This window comes from Anser anser, assembly GCF_964211835.1.
Source record: "Anser anser genome assembly, chromosome: 5".
NCBI classification, from domain to species: domain Eukaryota; kingdom Metazoa; phylum Chordata; class Aves; order Anseriformes; family Anatidae; genus Anser; species Anser anser.
The window spans coordinates 45381322-45402560 of record NC_139725.1 but is presented as its reverse complement, the minus strand read 5'-3'; the positions used below and the strand labels follow the sequence as shown (position 1 = coordinate 45402560).

At 39.9% G+C, this 21239-nt stretch overlaps 1 protein-coding gene across 2 annotated transcripts; it reads left to right on the top strand.

Moving 5' to 3' along the window:
• The first annotated feature begins 2968 nt into the window (after positions 1-2968).
• Positions 2969-20308, top strand: DIO2 (iodothyronine deiodinase 2). Of its 2 annotated transcripts, none has more exons than XM_083839795.1 (2): positions 2969-3781; positions 14967-20308. In XM_083839795.1, exons 1-2 carry the CDS (start codon positions 3560-3562, stop codon positions 15582-15584), a joined length of 840 nt encoding a protein of 279 aa, XP_083695921.1. In that variant the 5' UTR covers positions 2969-3559; the 3' UTR covers positions 15585-20308. The 2 variants fall into 2 exon arrangements, with proteins under 2 accessions (XP_083695921.1, XP_083695922.1); XM_083839796.1 differs by having other exon boundaries at positions 14967-15617.
• The last annotated feature ends 931 nt before the right edge of the window (positions 20309-21239 follow it).

Below are 21239 nucleotides of genomic sequence, written 5' to 3'. Positions count from 1 at the left end.
CCGATACTGTTGACTTTAGCCACATACAAGGTCTAGTAACAGTGAATGCTTTGATGTTGTTGGCTTTACTCATTCCACCTTGACAAATTATGGATGATATGTTTAATTTCCCATTACTGAACCTGACTGCTCCTTAGATTACGGGAGGACTTGTATTTTCTTTTGCTGATGGAGAACTGAGGTACATTGTAGGGCTGTGCCCAGATAATATAGGAAGGTATGGCAGAGCAGGTAACTGAAAGAATCTTTAAATGAAACCTATCTCAGTTCTTCCATGCATTATCTTTATCCCTGCCTAATTCTTCCTCACATATCAAATGCATCCAGTTTTCCTTCAAGAGAGCAAAAGTTCTCTCAATGCTTCTAGATCTGAAAGATCTAGCATTTCTTCCTTCCTTTGAGAAGGTCTGCAGGGAAATAGCAAGAGACTGTTGACTTCACCATTGAGTGTGTGCTGCAGATAACCTCTTGTACTTGTCTTTCAAAAAAGATGCAAAGTGGTCTACCCTGTATTTTTGGTGTCTGAGAGAAATAAGCACAGTGATGAGTTGTTTCAGCTTAGAAGGAGAGGAGTGATAACAATTATAAAAAGCAGGGATTAAGGTTTCATTCTCTGTTGAGGGCTGCCGTATTCCATCAAGCTGAGAAGCAGTGCTTGTGTCTGGCAGGGACGGACTGCTTCTGAAGACAGCAGTGGCAAAAAAGTGTCTTTTTGCATCTTTATTTAGTCAAAAATCTGCCTTACAGGCAAGGAAGGTTGACAGAATAAATATGAAATAGCACCTCACACTAGTGCTCCACGAGCTTCCTGCTCAGCTTCCGATGCACTTCAAAGCTCCATAGCTGTCTGGTCTCCAGCTGTCTTACAAACAACCTCTTCACCCACGAAGCACTCTGCGGGTAGGGGCAGTTTTTTCACAGGAACCCAGAATACATTGTGTTCCCAGCATAGGTTCTTGCCTGACTTTACCTCTAGGGAACAGGAAGAGCCTGAGCTGGACTGTCCTCAGTGCTGTTTGCAAACTGTTCTCAGAAACAATGGCTGATGATTCATCTGGCATCATCATCAACAATCCCCAAGCCTGCCTTTTAACAAACCTTCCCAAAATAAAGAAAGGAGACCTTCACAGACAGGATCATGTATGTTTTAGTGGTGGATCTACAGAAGAATAATCGAGGTTTATGAGTGCTTGTAATCAAGTGATTACGTATGCTTGCCTGAGGTCAGACAGTAAGCTAGTTTAGCAGCTCAGGGGACCCTTGTTCCTGTGTTGTACTCACATGACAAGAGCACACTGACTCATCCATGTGTTTGGGGATATATAAATGACTGCTTATAACATGTTTTTGCAAGTTTTAGTAATAAAGCCAAATCTGTGAGGTTGCAGTCCTATCTATGGCAACAGAACATAGTCATCACCAACATTTTGACTTAAAAGTTGTTATAGTTTGAGAAAGAAACTCAATTCCTTTTTTTGTTTATGCTAGTAATGCAAAAGGTCAGTGGTTTAATGTGCATAACCTTTTAAAGTTATTTCTGAGTAAACACTTGCTGGAAGTTATCCTGTCTGGGTGATATCTTTTGGAAATGCCTGGTACTGTCGCTCCCAAACAAACTTTTCTTTGGTGAACCCAAGACAAGACATGGGGTGCCTTTCTAGAGGTATGCATCCTTACGTAATGGCAGCCCAAGTGATATTACAACATATGAAAGTAAATTACCCAAGAATAGAGAAGATCGATGGTGTTTAACTTTTGCAGTTGCTAGCATTGGAAGGATGGTGATGACTGACAAAGACTAAGACATGTTAATGAAGGAAACTTGAACTACTCATCAGGGATGTGAGATGACAGAGGTTAGACATCATGCTGGCACCTGTGGGAATGAAATGTACCTGGTGGGGAGAGCCCACATAAGCACCTAGGGAAGACATTCACTCAAAAATAAAATTATGGATGTCTGCAACATGAAATAAATTAAATATTTACCTAAGCAAACTAAAACAATTTTTTTAAAAAAAAAAAAGTCTTCTCTAAAAAAAAAATCATCTGGGAAGAGGACTAAAATTTGGGGGGAAAAGTTGAAACAGATGAGTAAATGAACAAAAACCTTCAGCATGGGGCTGCAAGGAAAGCTTATGGTTGTTAAAGCACATGTGGATCTGCCAGGGCAAACTTTTTTTTTGGATAGACTTTTAAACAAAAATTACTTATTCTTATTTGACAAGTGGATGTAAATTTTTATTATAGGGGAATACTACAGTCCTTGAAGTTCAGCTGATTAACAGCATCTAAAGATGTAATGTTATTTTTAAGAGGAGTAATTCTGCTTAAAAACCCCAAGTCCTTCAAAAACTCCTTTCTCTCTCTTTCTTATCTTCTTCTCTTACACATCAGTAAATGAAGTCAATGCTGGGTGTTTACTTACGTTTCTTTAAGTACCTAGAAGACAACAAAAGATATTTAAACACTATACATGTTGTACCTAAAGGAGGTGGGAGGAAAATGTACATAAATATGCCCTTTCTTGGGATGTATCACCTCACACACCTTCCCGGAAAAGACAAAAGGGCAAAGAAAAAAAAAACAGCCATGAGAAAAAAAACATCCACAACAGAAGTCTGCGTTGCTGTGTCACCTTCCACGTCATATGAAAATACCTTTTCCAAAATTTGAAAGCATTTCTTAAGAGCAGTCAGAAGCGTATTGTTTTTTTTCTTCTTCCTTTTCAAAGCAAAGCAAAGTTCCACCCTTGCTGTCTGTCTCTCTTTTTTCTCCTCTCTTAAAAAAAAAAAAAAAAAAGTTTTGAGAATTTCACTTTTCTATTCACTGCAGTCCTGGCCAAAGTAAAGCCCTCTTTTACATTGACGTCAAGATCTTTACTAAGATTAGGGTTTCATTTCTCTATTGCAGCAATTAGCCAGGGAATGTATAAAAGGCTTCAGGGAAGCAAGCTGGGACTCCAGAGGGGAAAGCACTTTGCACCATAGGCAGATAGCAAGAGAGAGGGAGAGAGGAGGAAGGCAGGAACAGAGAGGGAGGGGGGGAAAGAGAGAAGGAGGGAGGGAGGGAGGGAGGAAGGAACAGAAAGTTTATGTACATAAACCTTTTTATAAAAATGTATTGTTGCACCTGGTAGCTAGCTTTCCTGACACAGAAATGAGAGGTCTGCTCAGTGCTTAAATAGCTGAGAAACAATGGGATAGTGCAGGAAAGTTAACAATTAACAATCTCAGCTTAAATTTTGTAACTGCAGGGAACTGGAAACACAGCTGCCTCTCTCTTCAACAAAATCAGAAGGTCTTCTGGTTAAGGGAAGAATTTCTGTTAACGTCTTAGTTTCTGAGAAATAAGCAGCTCCGAGTTGAATGACTATCATGCAGTTACACTTTTAACCAGCCTGCTCGTATTTAACCATCTCTGCTCGTTTTAAAGAAAGAGAGAGACAGAAAGGGGGCAACGAGGCTTTTAAAATGCTTTTTACTTCACTTTTCTAAATGAGGGCATAGGGCAAAAAAGGGAGCTGAAGTCATCCGGCAGAAGAGAAGCAGCGAGGAAGATGGGTCTGCTAAGTGTGGATTTGCTGATCACGCTTCAGATCTTGCCGGTCTTTTTCTCCAATTGCCTCTTCCTTGCACTCTATGACTCTGTGATCCTCCTGAAGCACATGGTGCTGTTCCTGAGCCGCTCCAAGGCTGCGCGCGGCGAGTGGCGGAGGATGCTCACCTCGGAGGGGCTGCGCTGCGTCTGGAACAGCTTCCTCCTGGACGCCTACAAGCAGGTGGGTGCCGGGCACCGGCACGGCCCCGGCCCCGGCCCCCGCACGGCCCCGGCGGGTGGGCGAGCGCTGGGGGCCGGCCGTGGCGCCGCCGCGGAGGGGAAGGAAGGGAAGGGAAGGGAAGGAAGGGAAGAGGATGAGCGTGTGCGCAGCACGGTGTCTCCTCTTCCAAGCTCAGCTGGGTGGGAGAGGGGGGCTAAGGGTTGGGGAGGCTGGAGAGCTGCGGGCTCTCTGCTCTACTGCTCGCACTCCGTGTTGTAGCCACGGCCGAGCCACTTTACAGCCGTGCCTCAGTTTCCCCACCGGTAGGAATAACCACGTTCATAAAGTACTTCAGGCTCTTCGTGTAAGAATAATTACACGATGCTCTCAGTGCTCTTAAAGTTGTCGTTTGTTTGCCACCTGAGATCCTCAGAGATTATGCAGCCTGCATCTTGAGACAGAGCTCTAGATACACAGATGTTATCTATGCGACACAGATAGAATTGTTTTAATTAGCGTAAAGGATAAAAATGAACCTTTGTCATTGCACTGGCATTTTCTCTTACTCATATGTTAATTTTTAGGTTGGAGGAAGCATCCATCTAGTAGTAAAACTGCATGGAGTGAAACAGTGAGCCTTTTTTCCTCATGAAAGCAGTGACAGAGGGACATGTCAGAGATTAAAAATGAACTTGACTAGCTGAGGGACAGCTGCCTGGTGATTTAAGTTAATAATGCTAATAGCAGTTATGCAACATGTACTTTTTTTTTTTTTTCCTTTTAAGTTATGTACAAACATTACCCAGTGGTGCTGCCCAGGTCTCAGGAGGTAGTTATAGTTCCCTTTTATAGATTGAAAAGGTGGACCCAAAAAGATGAAATTTCTTGCACAGGCCACCCAGTTAGCAAGTAGAAGAGCTGGATTCAGAGCCTTGTGGCTTCCAAAACAGTGCTTAGTCTGTTAATGTGTTGTCTTATTTAGACCATCTAATTTAACATACCTCATGTGATGTCATGAAGTCACAGGGATCCTATCCAAATGATAGCTCTGTGTCTTCTGAAATATTTCTTTTTGTGTCACCTTACCCCCCAGATCCCTTTCACCTCCCCTCAATGGCTTTTGTAATTTGCTCTTACCTAGAGATGTGAAGAGCTGGTGGTGGTGATTGCTGGCTTTGTGATGTGGAATACAAGCTGCTTAGCCTGAAACCAAAGCCACGGAGACATTAATTTTCAGTATAAGACAAATATAAATAACAGTAGTCTTTGCCAAATGGGTCAACCTCTTATTGCCACCCTAGGAATAAGTCAGCTGGCTACCCAAATGAAGTAATGATGAATACTGAAACTCACTATGCTCCTAACCCTTTTAGTTTCTGGTTTTGGTCTCTTCACAGGCATTAAGTAAGTTTTTCAGTGGCCTCATTAAATGGGCCACTGAACGTTATTGTTCCAGTTTTACAGACCAGGCAAGACAGGACAGTTAATGCATGACTTGGTCAAGACTCCAGTGGAAGTTGGTAGCACAGCTCTGAAACAGCCAAATTTCCGCTTCCCAAAACTTTAGCCTGTATACAGCCCAGGTTCTAGAGAAGGTATAGAGCTATAGAGAACCACATATCCATGGATTTTCTTCAATCTTATTTTACTTGGATAATATAAAATGATTTAAAATAAAGAAGGTGCATGCCATTCTATGCTTTCTAAAGTCAAACGTTACATTTCCCTCAGTACTGTCGATATCAGCTGCAGAAGATACAGGTAGGCTGTTTCTGTGTTATTTTTGGTGTTTGCAATGAAACACATAACTTGAACTTAGGTGTCTTCCTTATCACCAGTAAATGACCTAGGTTATTCAAGTCAATTAAGCTCTACAGTCCTTAGAATAAATTCTGGGCCTCAATGGACTCAGCAGAAAAATTCATAAAAACATAACCAGATTTTCTCACCTTGTTACAAAAAGGGGAAATAATCCATTTCTGCCGGCCTCAAGACAAAAGTAATTGACCAACAATTAGTTGGCTTCTTTTTCCTTTATGGAATTATGGACCATAAGGCTAGAAGATTATTGGAAAACCTTGATTGTCAAAGAGGTATATAAATGTAGAGATCAAACTATAGAGATGACAAGTAAGCTGAGGAGTAATATTAGCAGAAGGAGAGTCATCACATTGACAGTAGAGGAGAGTCTTCTGCTGATTCTTTAGGGAAGAGAGAAAAAAGTGTTCAGCTGGAAAACTACTGGTAGAATTGAAAAAAAATAATCAAATATACCCTGTGTTATAGCATAAAAGTTTAAAGAGCATGAGAAAATAGTGAAATGTATTAAATGTTTTCCTACAAAATATCTTTTTCCTCAAAAATATCTTTTTCTAAATGGGACCATCCAGTTGTCATATCTTAATCTTAGCCAATTAGTGAAGGTAGGAAATGAAAATACTGTATGGAATCAGGATACTGAATAGCAATACAAAATGCAGTCTATATCATAACCATGATTGCTTACTACTCCAGTTTTCTAAATAAAGTCAGGTATTAGCAAAGTACTTAGGCAGGTGCTTAAGCTCATTCCATTCAGGAGCATTTATGAGATAATCACCATTTTTCAGCTAGAATAGCAACATTGAAGATGGTTGAGGTAGACCAAAGTTTAGCAGAAGCTTTGCCAGTTAGCAGAAGACTGGATCCAGAGCAGTAACTATTCTTGGTTGTACAATGTTTGTCACTTACACAGAACTCTTTTTAGTACATTTCACAGCGTTTTACATAAAAGTACTTCAGGTACTATTTATATTCACAGGAAAATTTACTGGAAGCCATTCCAGAAAAACTCAATGGGTAAATACTAGGTTCTAGATTAAATGTGAATTTAAGAAAGGAGCTCTGCCTTGACAGCACACAGACTGTTCCAGAATTAAGGGAATTTTATTTCAAGACTAGTGTGTACAAGAGATGATCTGGGAATAGCTAAAGTAGAGTATATTTGAAATAAGTCATTCTGATGCACTTTCCCTTCTAGATTTTTTTTAATATCTTACCCAGATTTCAACTTCCTTTTGTTCTGCTTTTTGTTGTTATTAAGTATTGCTGCACATGACTTTTTTGTTAAGGCACTAATTTCACATGCAAGATTACCTAGCAACAGTTGAAGATTTTAATATCCTCAGTGGATAAGCAATGCACAGTCTGATGTATTGTATGTACAGTATTTTCCGTATTCTCTTTTATTGGCACATTTTATATTTGTTTTCTCCACATTTTATTGTTGTACTGGAATCAAAATGACTGGTATCTTGTTTATTTTCTTATGTAAATTTTATCAGAGATTAATATGTTTCTTTTTACTTCCTTAGCTTTGAGTTCAGTATCTGTTACACTCAGTGTTGGTATTGTCTACACTGCACCATATTTGTAATTTAAGGAACATCTTCCTCCTACTCTTTCCCAAGAGGCAAGCATATCTTCAACAAGGGAGTCTTTAGGACCAGATTAATTGTCACAAGAGAGATAGACACAGCTAGCAGACAAGCTACAGTAACTTTATATAATTGGAAGAGTACAACTGTTTTATTTAGATGTTATTTTTCTAATTTACTGCTGTGCTCTGTTTATCTACAGAAACAAGTGGATTGACTCCTGAAGAGCAAATCATGTATGTATATGTGTGTAGGTATTTACACATTCATATGTTTTTGTATGTATACAGTTACATACACATGTGTGTATCTGTCTATATATATGTACATAAATGTATGTGTATAAATGCAAAAATACACACACATAGGCATACATAACTTGCTCTTTAAAGAGTCAGTCCACTCTCATTTCTCTGTATTTGTATAAACACATACATGTGTAGATTGAATGCATGGACAGCACCAATAAGAGATTATAAACAAAAGAGATTTTGGGGAGGATATTAGTATGCCTTCTGCATGCTCTATATAGGCCCTCTATATGAATGCAGTGAAGCATCACAACATGGATGTTGAACATGTCGTGTATCTGACAGAAATCCAGAGAGAAAGTGAAAAAGCTAGAGAGGTTTTGAAGAAGTATTGTACTTCATTTGAAAATTTCCCCCTCCCCCCCCCCATAAGCTCCATGCTTCACCTCTAGTACAGGGACCAATTTCTAGGATTTCAAAGGTGAGAAACTGTTATCCTAAGGTTCTTTTAAAATGGGTACAAAAACATTTTTCCATAGCAGCACCCAGTGGTAAGGCCTTGTGCTGGGAGCATTTTCAGTGCCAGATATGAACTTTGTGTTTTGACAGCACAGTTTCTGCTCGTGGCCCCCTGCACAGATCTCTAAGACTACCCTAGAGGAAATCCTCCCTCTTCTCCAACCTAGTGTGTTTCTTTGGGAAAGATCTATGCCAGGTATTTTTTTCAATGTCATCTTTCTGACGCAGCCAAATGCTGAGCAGTCCACCTGTGGGCATACAAAGTACACGTGGATATACACGTGTGTGTGTAGATGTGCGTTAAAATCCTCAGAAGAATGCTGGTATTTCCACAGGGGCATAGTAATGGGTGTGTGCATGTAGTTGTACAGCTTTTGGCTGTCTTTGTAATGGGACAGCAGCAAGCTTTGGCATGACGAGCCCAGCAGAGAGGGAAGGTCTGGCACAGGGTCCCAGCTTCAGAGCCTGGGCCCACTTCTGGGCTCAGCAGCAAGTAGACTGGTTCAGTAACGCCAAGCGAGATCTTCCTGACACTGCGGGGATGCACACTCATTCTGCCTTTGGCTACTTCTGCCTGGCTAATGGACACATTTATACTTAAAAGTAAAAATCAGCATGCAAAGGAGGAAAACTGTCAGCTTTTCAGATGTTAAGTGTGTGCTACGCAACACTGTCACAAAGCAGTATATGAAGGTAATAGAAGAGCATGATGCTTTATATGCTTTTTGTCTGTCCAGTCTCTCTCTGCTTTTTGGTGACCTCCTTTAAAGATCAGAGAGAATGCTACATAGTTTCAGGGTTTAGAGCTAGACATTGTGTGGTATTAAAAGCTTTCATTGGTTTTACAAAGTTCAGAGTTAGCAGAATTGTTTTCATTGACATTTTCAAATAAAAACAATCATGAAAGGAATGAAAAAAAGCCCAAAACAAAACCACAATTAAAACCTTTCCTGCAGTGTTTGGAACGTAAATTCAACAGGATTTGGGTTTGTCATTGGCATTATTATTAAAACATTGTCATTTTTATTAATATATAATCATGTTTGTTGTAGCACTGTCTGGGGACCAACCTAGATCAGGAACCCATTGTGCTAGGCAATGTACTAAACAAGAGCAGCAGACAGTTTTTCCCAAGGAGCTTACAGTTTAAACAATCAAGGCAGACAAAGGGTAGGAAAAATAATATGGTGACTCCAGTTCTTGATGGGGTCTCAACCTGCCCGTTTCATTTTGAGGATTTACATTTCTTCTGCACTATCTCTGTGCAGTCTTCTGTTTTCACCCTTATGTAGGAAAAAAACCCTCTTGAACTGGTGGAAAGGACTGGTTGCCTTTTCATGAAACCCTTGTGAAACCCCACTTTGGCTGTAATAGCCACATGAAAATTAGCTAATGTGCACCATCCAGGAAAAGGATTGCACCCAGTCCTTGCACCTCAGTCCTGCCTCTCAAAAAAAAAAAAAAAAAAAAAAAGCACTGTGAATTTGCACAGTACTAAAGCTGAGGAAAAAGAATAAATAATCCTTCAGACTACTTTCAAGTGTGCCTCAAGTGTCCATTACCCAGGAGCTGGTGATTAATAGACTGGTGAAGGCCTCTGGCATCTGTAGGTAGGGTTCATGGTGACAGCCAGTGTCCCACAGGTCAGGGTGTCCCAAAAGCCACAGTGTCATAGACCATGCTCCCATCTTTAGGGAATCATGAGCTATAAGAAATGTTTCTACAGGCTCCCTGTAGATCGGAGGAAGTAAAATTGTCTTTTTTCTTTATAAGAGCGCAAGGCAAAAGGCTCCTTTATGTTTTCCCTCTGCCTTGCATGGTCATTTGTGGGACTGTCAGTTTTTAAATAAAGAGGGCAGCATATGACTAGTTATTTTTAACTGGACTGTGACCTTTTAATTTGTCTCCCACTTCCATTCCTCAGCTTCACACACCTGATCCTAAATAAAGACTCTGGAAGAACTCTAGCAAATTCCAATCTCTGCCCTCCAATTCGGGTACTTGAGTTTCTTAAAGCAAACTGCCACCTCCCCACGATAAATGAAGAGTTCCCATTCCTGTACACTACTCCTAAGACGAGCCTCCTGTAATTTTTATCCACTGCACAAATCTGGGATTTATAAAAACAGAAAACAAAAATAATAATATGTACACTTCTGCAGCCAGAGTCTGATTATGATTTGGATGAAGCACTGAGAAATATCAGGCTGTTTGGAGGCTATGTTTAGCTGAATGGAATCAAATCAAAGAAAAGCACGGAATTTGTAAAGGAGCAAAAGGCTCCAGGGACTCAGTTCATAACCAACTGCTGGACTCCAGTCCCGATCACAGCATGTCTGCATTTAAATAGCTAATATCACAGACTGCTAATTGTCTGGCAACACCTATTTTCTTTAGGGGGTTGACACAGCCTGATGGGTCTGCCAAACTGTTCGAAAATCTCTCATGCGGGGAATGAAAGCCATATTCCAGTGCACAGGATCCCAGGAGGGTTATGCTAAAGCTGATAAAAGCAAAGCAACAAAAAAGAAAAGGTAAATGAGGAGGCGATGTTTTGTCCATGAGGCTTTTCCTCGTCCTCATGTAGCATGTACAAAGTTAGCAGTATGCGCTATTTCTAGCCTGTAGTTTATGAATAGGGCTTTCTTTCCCACTCCTAAGTCTCCTTCGTTTTGCAGTCTGCATGCTAAAACATCAGCAGCCCTGCTCCCTTTTTGCTCTGTGTGCAGACTCAGAGGAGGAGATGCAGTACCAAGGCTGTCAAGCTGACACAGAATTCACTCAAACGATGCAAGTCAGTGCTTTATTGCCAGGCTGGCTCTTGCTCTTGCTGATGGCTGGGCTGGCTCACACGCGTGGTTGGCCTACCTTGTCTGGTTTCCACCTCAGCCTGCTGCCCAGAAGGCTGGCAGCCGAACGCCTGAATCTCCACAAACACACAAGTACGTGATTATAGAAATGCTGGATTGCGTGTGAGGGAAATTCTGCTGGTTTGTTTCTCAGAATATATATTTTGCCTGCCTTTGTGTAAGATTTCAAAAGTGGTTTGGCTGAATGCATGGTTTTTTTGTTCGTGTTGATTTTCTTTTCCAAGAGCTATTTTTTCTTTCAATAAATAACAACAAAGAAGACAGCCAAGGCCCACAATGCAGATGATCAGCAAGGATGATATTGTTCATCCTGTGTCAATCGGTTCCCGAGCCTGGTGAAATAAAGAGTCCCTTTGGGAACGTCAGCGCTTCATCAAGACCAATTAGTGGAGATGCCGCTGCTTATGTTTAAGCATTAACGACTGGGCAGGGCGGCTTTTTGGAGTGCCTGACACTGGCATGGAACAAGGCACCGACCTAATTACTCCTCTGCAAGAGCAGAAAATGCCTTGTGAATGCCCTCTTGGCAAGGATGTCTCATTAAGGGGGGAAAAAAAAACACAACACAAGCACTCCTAGAAACAAAAGTTAACGTGATAGGTAACCTGCGGCCATGAGACTTACTGTGTGGCTGTGGGAAATAAAGAGAAACTGCTATAAGGTGACATTGGGCGTAGTTGTACTTTATTTCTTAAATCCATCTGTTTCTTAGTCAATAGGAAGTACGAGAGAATACAAACTTGCGTCATTGGAGAATAGTGAAATGCATTGCCACCATTGGTATCAATGTTAAAATAGTACTTGAAAGGCATTCTCGTGCTGGTGTTCAATGGGAGTGCTTTTGTTAGTCTGTTCTTTCAGGGTTTGCAAACTTGCCTAGGAAAAGAAACATTTGGTAGATCCGAGCAAAGAGTTGGTAATGAGGAGCTTACGATATTTAGCCTCTTTCTGCATAAAGATGTTCAAGGAGCAGACTTGTGGTTTCTCAATTAAAGATTTTATTGTTGGTTAGAGTATTTCAGGCATAATACTGTTGTTAACTAAAGCCAGAAATGTCAGGGGAACAGCTGCTCAGACGTTTCTTGTCACCTGAGCAACTCCTGTTCATTGCTCTTATTTTTTTAGTTCTGTCCTTTTTACCTTTATTTTTTTTTCTCTGAATAGTGCCAGCAAATATCAGGAATTCAAAGTGTGTTGCTTAATTGTGATTTATGAGATAAATCACATGCCATTACTTCTTTTCCTTGACTGGTTGAGCACACGCTCCTAAATACTGAGGTCCATTATTCATCCAGTGAGTGGGTGCAGCACAGATACTTACATGTCAGGCTTTGCCCAAAAGACATATTTTGGGCAACTCAGCTCTGAAAAAGCAATCGCTTGGTAGTGCAAGAACAGTTAAGCTTTCTAGGTAAGGGGGGGCAGGATCTAGTGTTTGTGCAGATGTGCAGGTGTTGTGTTTTTTGGGATGTGCCTTTTTTTTTTTTTTGAAATTACCAGTTTAAATCTGCGGAGTTGTCTAGCTAGCTTTGGATTGAATGCAGCCCTCAGGATGATTGTATCACCTACAGATGATCATGACCTCTGTGTCTTTTGCTCATATCTGGACCTTTACCTTACTTCTGCTTTGCCTATCTTACTGCATAGAATGGCAGACAAAAATGAGATGTTCGACAGCTCTGCAAGCTCTGCAGAAGAGTACCTACTACCTGTAAAGGAGTAGGTGGCATGCAGCAGCACCTCTTAAATGCTACAAGGTGAATCTCTTGTAACATGGACAAATGTTATATCCTGAGCCTCTGAGCCTGCCTCTCTCCAGAGACATAATTTCTTCTCAATAACAAGGATACAGCATTTTTCCTTCCTTGAGTTCAATGGAAAGACCACACTCCCAGCAGGTCCTAACCTCAGCTATTTCAAACCTTGTTTCCTTCCAAAAGTAAATGAGCACGAGGCTTTTCCTTCCTCCCTCCCTCATTTCTCTTTCTCCCTCCCTTTCTCCCTTTCTCTCTTTCATTTTTTATTTTAAACTGTTACCAGGGCTCTAGCAGATAACACATGCTGCAGATGCAGGTTTACAGGGGCCATGGAGGGCTGTGCTTTCTTGGGGCAGCACTTGCTCCCCTTGCCTGTCATTACAGCTGTGTTGCTTTCAGTGGTGCCATCACTGCGTGTTCAGCCTGAAGAGATTCATGGGTCTCTCTTGGTCTTTCTTTCTGTGGTTCTCTCTCTTGCTGTTCTCTGAGTGAAGGGCACCACATTTTGTCTCAATGTGCCCCACAGAAAATAGCTGAAATGATGTTTATATCCTGTGCCAACACGCTGTGAGACCTTCTCATGCAACTCTGAAATCTGGCATCTTTAAGGAGAGGGTCTTACAAAATCTACTTTAGTTAGACTCCGTTTCTATGGGTATTCTGATGAAACAATGCTGAGTGATGATAACTGTAGATTTGTTCAGGGTAGTCAGGTTTCTGGAGGGAAATGGAAGATCCAGCATTTACAATATACTTGTCTCTGGAAATGTGTACAGCAGCAATCGCATCAGTTAACTATACAGCTGTTAATATATCTTCTTACTGTATCTGACTAATCAGAATACCCTAGCATGAAATGTAGATTAAAAATTTACTCCAAAATCAGTAATTTATTCACTTTTTACACAGTTCTAATTCATTGTTCACTTCTGTTGACTTCATTTGGAGTGTAGCTTGAGAAAGAAATGGACGAAATATGAAGGAATTCAGAATTTGGCCCTGTATGTGTCCATCAAAGCAACACTTCTGAACATAATCAAATAGACAGGAAACAGAGAGAGAGAGAAAGAGTTTGAGAAATATAAAAGGATAATTGCATAGTTGTACTAGAGCTTGATGTTAAAGGCAGATACATAGGAATTGCTGTGGCAGAGCTCATTAAACCTAATTGTCTTATGCAGTAATATTTTGTGGTTCTATAGCAGTTATCAGCTAAGGATCTTGGAGCCCTCTGCAGGCTCCACCTTATTCTGGCAGTCCCCTCTGTGAGATGTATATATTCTGCCTTCCTTCTGTAGGAAGGGAAATTGAAACAGTCAAGCAAAATGACTTTTCCATAATTGCCTGTTGGATCTGAGTTAGATCTGGGGGTTAGATCTGAGAACGGTTAACTTTTATTTCGTCATACTTCAGCTATCATATAAAGTTTCTCCTTTTCTTGCTGCTTTTGTCTCAGTTTTATAGAGAAGTATTCCAATAGAAGGAAATGTGTCACTCTAATCAAAGTACAGCAAAGTGGTTAGAAAACGCTTTGAGGAGCACAGTCATCAATGGTCCACAGAATGATGTACTGAGTGGGTGTCTGCAGAGATCTCTCTTGTGTTTGGTACTTGAGTATTTTCATCACTGGACTCTAGGATGGAAGAGAATACACACATGGAATCTGCAAACCTCTCAAAATTGAGAGGCACTGCATGTGTTGTGAAGGTCAGGAATACAATGCAGAATGATTTTGAAGAATTGGGAAAACGGCTTGGAAATGTGAGATGCTGCTCTATGGGGCCAAGTGCAAAGTGGCAGATTCAGGTTGGACTGGTGAAGTACACAAATCCATAATGGGGAGCAACTAGAAAGGCTGAAAAAAGGACTTAGGCATTATAACTGCTCACTAGCTAACTCCTAGTCAACTCCTAGTCCTAGACTATAGTTTTACCAAAGCAGTTATGATGCCTTGGGAAAAGCAAACATCTGGAATGCATAAACAGGTGTAGCTTATGAGACACAGGAAGTAACTGTCACAGAAAAAAAATGAGAAGAAATGGAAAGTAGTCTGCCTGAAAGCAACTTAGAGTCTGCAAATACATAAGGCTGACAGGGCTACGTGTGTGGTGGACAGGATAAGACAGGTTTTGGAACCACTTTTGTAACCCTAATGCAGTAGTATACCTGTCAGGAAGGCCGCATTTCCCTGCTCTGTGAGTGGGGATGCACAGGATGAACTTTTTGAGGCTACTGTTATTGATGATTTGCTCTATCTAGAATCCCTATGCTAGTGTCCACGTGGGCAGTTTGTATTTGAACATGTAACTATTGATTTGAATACAGTAATCATAAAGGATACTGGACAAGCAAGTCGCACTAACTTGCTATATTTTCATTTGTTCTGCTGTCAGGTCAAATTGGGAGGAGAAGCCCCAAACTCCAGTGTAATCCACATAGCCAAGGGCAGCGATGGCAGCAGTAGCAGCTGGAAGAGTGTTGGTGGCAAGTGTGGAACCAAATGCCACCTTCTGGATTTCGCCAACTCTGAGCGGCCACTGGTGGTCAACTTTGGTTCAGCTACCTGACCTCCATTCACAAGCCAGCTGTCAGCCTTCAGCAAGCTGGTGGAAGAGTTCTCTGGTGTGGCTGACTTTCTGTTGGTCTACATTGATGAGGCTCACCCGTCAGATGGCTGGGCTGCCCCTGGAATCTCTCCCTCTTCATTTGAAGTTAAGAAACACAGAAACCAGGAAGATCGATGCGCAGCTGCTCACCAACTCCTAGAGCGCTTCTCCTTGCCACCTCAGTGCCAGGTGGTGGCTGACTGCATGGACAACAATGCCAATGTGGCCTATGGGGTTTCATTTGAACGAGTATGCATTGTGCAGAGACAAAAAATCGCCTATCTAGGAGGCAAAGGCCCCTTTTTCTACAATCTGCAGGAGGTTCGGCTTTGGCTGGAACAAAATTTCAGCAAAAGATGAAATCCATTTCCGACAGAAGATATGTCAACAGGTGTGTCCTTTTAAGGTGATGTAAAAGGGAAAAAAAAAAAAAGAAAACATGCTGGTTTGAATAAGGCCTTTCAGATGACTGCAGGAGAACACATTTGATAAAAAGGTCAAATGAACATTAACTAGGAAAAGAAAACTGAAAAAAAATAAAGAACTAACTCCACAGAAACATTATTGTATGAAAAAAAATCCCACTCCTGCGCTCCCTATGGGACAGAAAAGGTGAAGAGGCTCCTCTGAAAAGGTGCTGCAGTTGAGCAGGAAGAGTGGTGAGATAAGAGCTGTCTCCCAGAGGAACCCATCTCATGAAGTGTCGGCCCTGGGGTGAGCTGGAAGCTCTGCTGCCTGGAAGACAATCTGCGGAAAGGCAATACCGTGCATTTCATCAGAAGCGCTTCTTTACCCTCCTGTGGCCAATGCAAGCAACTTTGGAGGAAACAGGGGCTTGCAATTACTTTGCATAGAAATGCAGTGCAGTATGGCAAGCGTCCTCTCCTGGTAGAGATTTTCTTGTTCAGAGACTACAGGAACCACCATGCAATGCATCATGCATGCAGAGGGCTGCTCAGATCAAGATGAAACATTGTATGCTGGTATTTGTACTCTCTATGGACACCTCTGCACAACATATTAACTATGTAATTCCATCTACATGTTTGCATCCAGTAGGTAGGCCTGTGCCTGCTGAGAAAAACGTTAAAATCTTTGAAGTCGTACCAAAAAGAGAAAGGTGATCAAATAAACCCATTACGATCCACTTCAAAAACTAAAAAACTTGGACTATTTGTAACAACACAACGAGAACCATCTAGAAGTGGTGTCATGAGACAAAACTCACCTGATGCCATCTCTCGGTTCTTACAGCAGCATGCGTTTATCAATATTCTCTGGTTTTCCTCCCTCTTCCTCCCTCCCCCCCCTGCCCTTGATCTCTTTCTGTCTAGCAATAGGCTTAAAGGTAATTTCATTTTTAGCTTTTAAAAAGTAACTTATTTCTCCTTTGTTTTTATTTTTTATTTGAGTTAACGACCATACAGATGCATTTTGGCGATGGGGAAACTTATACACAACATACTTTACCTCATTGAAATGGAAACCTATCCTATTATTTACTTTGTCAAATGTAGTCATGCTGATTTTTGCTGTCTTAGATTACCCGCAAATAGTTTATAGATTCAGCTAGATTAGTTTAGCTGAAAGTTAAGTGATTTGCAGCCTCAGAATTTCCGAGTTGCACTTCTGCTATCGGATGAGATGATAGTCTGTGTTTCACTCCTGTTCTCAACAGCCTTCTCAGAGAAACAGGGAGGACAAATAGTGTGAATCAACATGAATGAGTGTAAAAGATGACAGAATTTTCATAAGAATGGGTTTGAGGAATAATTTAAATTATCTTTAAAGAGATGCTGTCAATTCAGAGTAGACATTAAATTTAGATATTTTTAAAACAAAAATGATTTAATCAAGCCTGATGAAAGGGCATGTTTACAATGAGCTAACCTGATAGAGCTGAGAAGTGAAAACCCATAAGAGGAGATGGACTATCCAAGTTTTTTTCTCAGCTTTGGCAGAAACATGAAACAGATAAACGGGGTAAGTGGCAAAAATCAAATTAGCTCTTTTACTTTCTCATCCTGCCAGTTATCAAGAAAATATTAGTACTAACACAGGAAAGAACAGAAAATGCATACATAAATATTTTAATTTTCAAGATGTCCCCTTATTTTTTTTTTTCTTGGCTGTTGGTCAAGTTAGCCAATATACAAGATATTTGGAAATGTATTTTCAAGCACAGATCTAAAATTATGACAGTAACATGAGTGATTTCTATCATATTAAGGTTCATACTTCCCTTTCTTCTCATATTCTCCTCTGCACACTGTTAAGCATACACAAGTGCGCTTATCTCTGGTAAAGTCTGCCAGAAGAGGGGTGTAAAGAATGGCCTTCAGGCCTTCTGTTGACCCCTGTTTCTCAGAAAATGTGTGTGTGTGCTTATGTATGTATACGTATATATGAATATTGTATACATACACATGTGCATACGTATGCATACACACATAAGTGGTGTCTAAGGCCAATAATAATCACCATTCTGTCCTTCCATTCATTAATGTTACTGTAACTCATTGCTCATATGAAAGTTTGCTATACTTTTTCATGACTAACTGGGATATATAACTGAAAATTTTAAACCTAATATTGTAAAACCAGTAACATAGCCAAATTATATAGTTTATTTAATCCAGTATCCTGCCTCTGACTGTATCGGATGCTTCAGGGGAAGGTGCAATAATTTCTTCTGGATATTCATTTGTTTCAGCCCTTGCTATTTCTATCTTTTTTAATGTGATCACTGATGTTTCATCCCTATGAGATGCTGATCCAGAACTGTGAGACCTAAATATTTCTTGAGGTGATGAATTCTAAAGTAATAATTAAAAAAATGTTTAAAACCAAAGAAAAACAGAAAAACATTTTTTTTCAGATTTGAATTGGCTGCTCAGATGGCATTTTCATCTCTTGCTCTTGTACGCTAAAGCAGTACAAGCAGGAATGATCCCAGTTTTTCTTCTGTATATCAGTGCTGATATATTCTACATAGAATTTTACATAGCTCTTATTGTTTCTTAAGCCAAAACAATAATTCACATTCTTACACAGGTCCATATTCTGTGCCTATCTCTGAATCTCTTCTGTTTTCTACACTCTCCTTTTACTCAGGTGAGTAAAGCTGTGGACATTAGTCCAACTGAAAATATGCATTGGTGTACCCAGTACAACATCTTTTCCTTATTATATTCTATTCTTAGTCATTTGAAACTTCATAAATCCATAGCAACTCCATATCCATTGTAAAGCTTAAACTACTATGCCTTCTTTCTCTTTCTCCATCATACAGATTAAGTCTCAACTGTTTCATCTGGGATTTCCCAAATGCTAGCAAAATGTTTAGCACAGCTGTTGAAACATACCTTTAGCTCGGAGGAGGGAGTCTGAGTTAGTAATTCATTTAGTTAATACCCCTTTGTGTATCTAAAGTCACAGTTATTTTTCAAGTCTATTTTCTCCCTCCATTTGGATTTCCATTATTTTGTCTTAGTGCAGTACCTTGTTATTCATAGATGCCTGTCCATCACACAATATAAAGGGATTATAAAACTGGCGGCTCTAAATGGGAAATCCACAAGGATTTTCCACAAGAAAAAATACACAATAACTTAATTTCTTTCTTGGCAGAATGAATGCCTTACCCTGCCCAAAACTTAAAGATGGTTCAGCCTGACTGACTATCAAGACAGAAATAAGTTTTGTAAATCTTTAAATTTCCCCAGAAAATTTGCAGTCAGAAACGAGGGGAAATGTTCTGAAAAAGAAATAGGTTTAAAGCAAAAAATATCTTCTATAAGTGGATGACATACATACAAGCTCTTCAATTTTTTGTTGACAAAATTAAAACTTTTTAGAGGCAAGGTTTTAAATTAAACTTCATAAATTGTCTGTAGTTAATGTAAGAAGTGGAAGTATGTCAGATACCTGAAATTATCATATAACTGTGGGTTGTTTTGGGTCCAGGTAGAAATTTTGCTATCATTGTGTTTTGTGTTTTGCTATCATTGTGCTAGCATTGTGTTTCACAGTTGGTCTAATCTACTATGAGGCTAGATTTGCTTTTGTCTCTTACTCTCACTGTTCGAGGGCACTAAACCGTTTTACTTGAGGTGCTTCAGTGTGATGTACATATCGAGCAACAGCTCACAGAACAGGTGCCTGAAAGTGTTCTGGAAGGCTTGTGTACATAATAGAGACTCCAGTACTGTGCCTCAGCATTAGTATGGGAAGCTTCCAGTACTTTCTCATTCTGAGCAAGGTAAATAGCTATTCTGGGCTATCATTCTACATTGTTCTGTGCTTAGCATCATTATTTAGCACTGTATAAAATGAATGTAAAACATTTTGTACAGGTGAAAACGATAGCATTTTGCTGTTGCTTATGTAGACAATGACATAAATTTAAGGCAGCAGGAAAACATGCCCTATCCTTTAAAAAGAAGGAAAGATATTCCAAAATATATTGTTGAACAACTGTCTGAACACTTTGAAAATGCAGTCATTTTTATGAAGGTGATCTTGGTGAGAAAACTCACAGAGCTTCTCAAAAATGTATCAGTGATTCATTCAGGTATGCATGGGGATGGAGGTTATGTTTCTGTATGTGTGAAGGTGGCTTTTCTGTGGTGTGGAGTGTAGGTTTAAAGGTTTTTAAGACTTTCATTCAGTACTATAACCAAAGCAATAAGAGGTATCAGGTAGGGAATATTGGCCAGTTTTGTTCAACTCTACACCATGTCAATGATGGATACATATTCGGTGAGCTAGGGGCCCAGTTTGGAGGCTTCAAAGAAGAGGGGTGGGGTGAGACATGAATGCTTGTGTGTTTATGAAGAGCACTAACAAAAGAGTAATTAACTCAGTTGGTGTTCAGATGCCCTCACACTGGCATTCCTCTGTGCACCTTAGTGTTTCTGTATTTGGAAAGGGGTTCTCTTTGGAGCTGTTAATAAGTTTGCTGGGGTGTAGATGCCTGTGTGTACTGATTACGTGTGTGTCATTGTTTAAATGTCAAAATACACTTTGTAGGAGAGCCAGCAAAATTTTGTTACAATATGGTGCTCCATGAAATGTGCTTTTTAGATTTTTTTTTCCTTCTATTATAATAAAATATAAAGTAAAATACATCTCTTCTGTGCCTTTTTATTCTAACATTGGTTATTAATGTCCAATGGAATCTTGATAATAGACCAGGAAAACTTAATGGCATAGCCTATGCCACCCTGATTTGATCATAAGCAATACAAGCAAACCCCTTTATAAACGTTAAGACTTATGTTTTCCTTATTTAGTATCTGACTGCTGCTCAGCTTTTAAGAAAGAAAAGGGAGAGAAACTGAGCTAATAGGACATTTGAGTCTGCACAGAATAACTGTTTCCAAAAAAAAGCACATGCCTGAAGAAAACATACTACATCATACATAGCACACAAAACCTGGACAAATTGCTTGTGAATGCAACCATTATACATGCAGCTCCCATTTCAATTAACATACAAAAAAAAAATAACTGCACACATTATTTAAATGTATTAAAATTAAAAGCACAGCTGAATAGCTGTTACAGGTAAGAAAAATTCAAAAGCAACTTCTGAAACAAGCTCACTTTGTGATTTAGTTGTATTTAGAATTTTTTTCCTCTTTGTCATCCTGTGTTCCTGTGAGTTTTAAAGGACCATATTATCTGAAAACTACTTCTCAATATAGGTAAGAAAGGAAAAACCAAATCACCAAAAGGAAAGCCATCGAAGAAGTTACATGTCTGTTCTAAGCAGAAATGTTTGTTACGGTATGGTGGACATGCCTTTGGAACAACCAAACAAATAACACACTTTAGATTCAATCTCCAGTTCAGGTTGCGAAAATGACCATCAAAAGTACTTCAAGGAGAATTTTGATCTGTGTGAATACACCTTTAATCTGGCCAGATTATGACCTTTATATTAATTATTGCTATAAGGAATTAACTCAATAACCTGGAAGTATAAAAACACCATTCAGGGTTTGCTTCTTATTTGACATCTGTATAGACAGGTAAGGAGAGATGTGATGAAATAAT